The following is a 3,605-nucleotide window of genomic DNA, read 5'->3' on the forward strand; positions in this document are numbered from 1 at the left end:
AGCAAAAATGCCTTGTATTTATTCACTTCAGTGTAAATATGACTTAACTCTTTTCCTATATAGTTAACAGTTTTGTGATCTTGCAAGTCCTTCATTTTACTGTATTTTGCTAAATATGTTCATTTATTAGTAACAAGCTTTGTTCAGTGAGAGTTCTTTAAGATTCTCTTCAAAATTCTTGTAAAGCAGATTTATTTTCATTCTAAAATAAGCCCCCCTTATGCCTTATTCTTTTATTATAAATTCATGCATAAAGTCATTTTTATGAGTTTAAATTTATCTACTCACTTATAAAGCAGTGTTTGTTGAGTCTGGTAAAGCGATGGGGTGGACTGGGCTGTCTTCTTCTCCACTCCACCTTAAGACAAATGATTTGACTTGAGCTTTTAATTTGCAAGGTTCCCTCCTAAGGACAGCAAATGTAATATAAGTGAAGCATTAGAATGAGCATTTAGAGTTCCAAGAGTGTCACAGTCTACTAATTTGTTATTTAAAAGCTGTTGAGATGATTGCTTCCAGCCATAGTAGTAGACATGTAGCTTTTGAGTGTGGTGGCACACCTGGCCTGATCTTGTGCTGTGTGGGGCACAGGACATGCTTAAGGCAGTACTATCCTCACACTGATTTGTCAGTGTGGTTTTGCTGCACAGAACCAACACAAGTGAGACATAGCCAGCCATCTCCTAAAACAGGTCCTTTTGACCCTAACATAGAGGTAGCAAAGTGAGACAGAAGATGGAATAAGAGAAGTATAGAACACCTATAAACTATGAGCCGCTAAGCCCTTTAACATGTATGTTGTTTAATTTTCTCAACATCCATGAAATGGATAGTAACGATTTATAGATGAAGAAGTGGAACCTCATAGAGATAGATAAAACAGTGTATTCATTGTTAGATATTGAGTAAGTGGTAGATTTGTGGAATGAATTCAAATATGACAGCTAAACCAACACCCTTAATTCCTCTTGCTTTTCCTCCCATAACCCAGTGTTATTTGGTACCCTTCGTATTAATATATATTAATGTAATTATTTAATATATATTAATGTAATTATTTAGAATTAATTGTTGATTTTCCTTCCTACTGGACCATAAGTCCTAAGAGGAGAAAGCATTATTGTTTTGTTCAGCATTATATCTCTAAGACCAAACACTTTGCTTGCCTTAAATCTGGTGCTCAGTTAATATTTTTGTTTCCGTTTGTAGTGCGGGTGGATTGGGGCAGATAGGAAAGGGACCATGGTTTCTGCCACTTTGTGTTGATTGACTTAGGTAAGAAGAGTCCACAGAAAGTCTAGGCCAGTGTGAACCTGAACAATCAGAAGGTCTTATGGGTGAGTTAAACTTCTTAGCAGGAAATAAAATAATTTTTAACTGTAACCTACATCTAAGGCCATGCATGGCCTTAAGTACCTTCATTCTCAAAAATAAATTATTATAGAGGTTGGCACAGTGCCACATACTAGTAGTTCCAGCTACTTGGGAGACTGAGGCAGAAGTTGGAGGCTGCAGTGTGCTATAGTCACGCCTGTGAACAGCCACTGCAGCACTCCAGTCTGGGCAATATAGCAAGACTCTGTCTCTTCAAAAACAAAAAAGGTACCGTGGTTGAGAAATCACAGTAAGGATGGGAAAATGCTGACATCTCAATAATACAGATCAAGTTACTCTATTTAATGTTTTAAAAATTCTTTTAATAGAAAAAATCAGACAAAGATATGCAGATCTGCCTGGAGAACTGCACATTATTGAACTTGAAAAAGATAAGAATGGACTTGGACTCAGCCTTGCTGGTAATAAAGACCGATCACGCATGAGCATATTTGTGGTGGGAATTAACCCGGAAGGACCTGCTGCCACAGATGGACGAATGCGTATTGGAGATGAACTCTTAGAGGTGAGAAGCATATGTTTTTAACTTGTCTTTTGGTGAAGTGGATGGGTGCAGTGGATGTTCTACAGGAAAATGAGGTGAAAGAAAAGAATGATGTCAAATTATATTTCCTTCAACTACTTAAAATCATTTTTCAAAGCAAGAACAGAAATGTTGCTTGCAAATGTTATTTGCTGCTTATGTGAAAACTAATCTCACAGAATATTTTAGAAGTTCTTCAGTAAAATATCATTGAAACATATTAAAACCTTTGTTTTTAATATCAATTTTTAAATATTCAAAATTAATTTGTTTGTATATTAACCTAATTTTGGTAGTATTTATCAAAATTCTCTTTGGGTTTTGAATTAATCATATGTGTAACTGTTATTGTTCTTCAGTTTTTGGGGGCAGGGAAGTGGGGAAGATGTTACAGCCAACAAGAGCCTGTGAACGTCTCAAAAATAATAGTTAATGTCTGTGAAGTTCAGGATATGGGTTAAGGTTACATAGGTTCTTTCTTTAGGAATAGAATAGACAAAAGAGAAGCTAAGAAGATGACTGATCCTCTTTAAATTACTCTAGATAATTTCATTAATAATCTGAAAAGGTTATTATTCTTCTACACTTAAATTCAAGGTATCTGTTCTGAGCTTATCTTAGTTTGATACTCATTTGGTTGTTCATTCACTCATTCTTTCAGCTAACACTTCTGAGTGTCTATTAGGACCAGAAACAGAAAAAGAGATGAAGACATCCAGTTCCTTCATTAGTATAGCTCACAGTTTAGAAGAAGAAAACAGGCATGAAAAGATATTTATATTACAAAATGAGAAATGCAATAATGATGATGATATGATGATGATGATGATGATGACAATAACTGCTAAAATATACCTGGTACCAAACAGAACAACCTCTTTTACTGGTGAGATCAGAAAGTAAATGATGGTGTTAGGATTCAATGGCAGGCAGTTTGACTTGTAGCTCTCTATAAACCATTGTGCTTTAAGGCCTATTTGATAAAATGTTCCAACTTTAGGACATTTAGGCGAGCTAAATCACGGAGACGCTGAGTGTTACACTGCTTACTTGAAATGAAGGCTTACTGATTTTGCATTTTATGATTTCCTCCTCAGACTTGACTCAGAATAGAATTTACAGTCATCCATAATTTTACTTGCCTAATAATAACTACTGCCACAGCTGGCCAGGTGCAACAGGAAGACCATCACCATCAACTCTTTCTTCCAATCGCTGGTTGCTTCTTCCCACTTAAAACCTATTTCTGCAAAGAAGTCACTTCCAGGAATACTTTTCTTTTCTTGTTCTTTTATGATATAGCATCCTGAATGGGACCCACATTGGGTCATAACCCTGACGAGCATAATCATTACATAAATAAAGTCAAAGATGACCTTATGTAACTAATATTATTCATTACCTCAGTTTGTTTCCTTTGGCTTATGTTTAGAGACTTCCTCAGAGATGACACAAAAGCGATGGCGGTAGTAAAAATGATGAAAGTTAGAGCCAGTGTACTCAGTTATTACTAGCACTGCGCATATGCATTGTACATATTTGTATTCAGTATTCTTAAGAACGCTTTATGATAACAACTATTATTATCTCCATTTTATGGATGAGAAACTGGGTAAATAACATACCTAATATTGCAGAACTAAGTGACTAAGTGTGGTTAAGAACCCAGGCTTGCCAGACTCCAAGA

The 3,605-nt window shown here is 35.7% G+C and overlaps 1 protein-coding gene across 1 annotated transcript in view; it reads left to right on the top strand.

Annotated features, from left to right (window-relative positions):
- The window catches only part of INADL (InaD-like (Drosophila)), a 475,627-nt gene that overhangs the window by 266,717 nt on the left and 205,305 nt on the right, over positions 1–3,605 (top strand). Inside the window, 1 exon segment of the mRNA XM_011988948.1 lies at positions 1,704–1,900. Within this exon segment, the coding sequence (XP_011844338.1) occupies positions 1,704–1,900 (197 nt within the window).

Source organism: Mandrillus leucophaeus, unplaced genomic scaffold, assembly GCF_000951045.1.
Source record: "Mandrillus leucophaeus isolate KB7577 unplaced genomic scaffold, Mleu.le_1.0 Scaffold341, whole genome shotgun sequence".
Taxonomy (NCBI): domain Eukaryota; kingdom Metazoa; phylum Chordata; class Mammalia; order Primates; family Cercopithecidae; genus Mandrillus; species Mandrillus leucophaeus.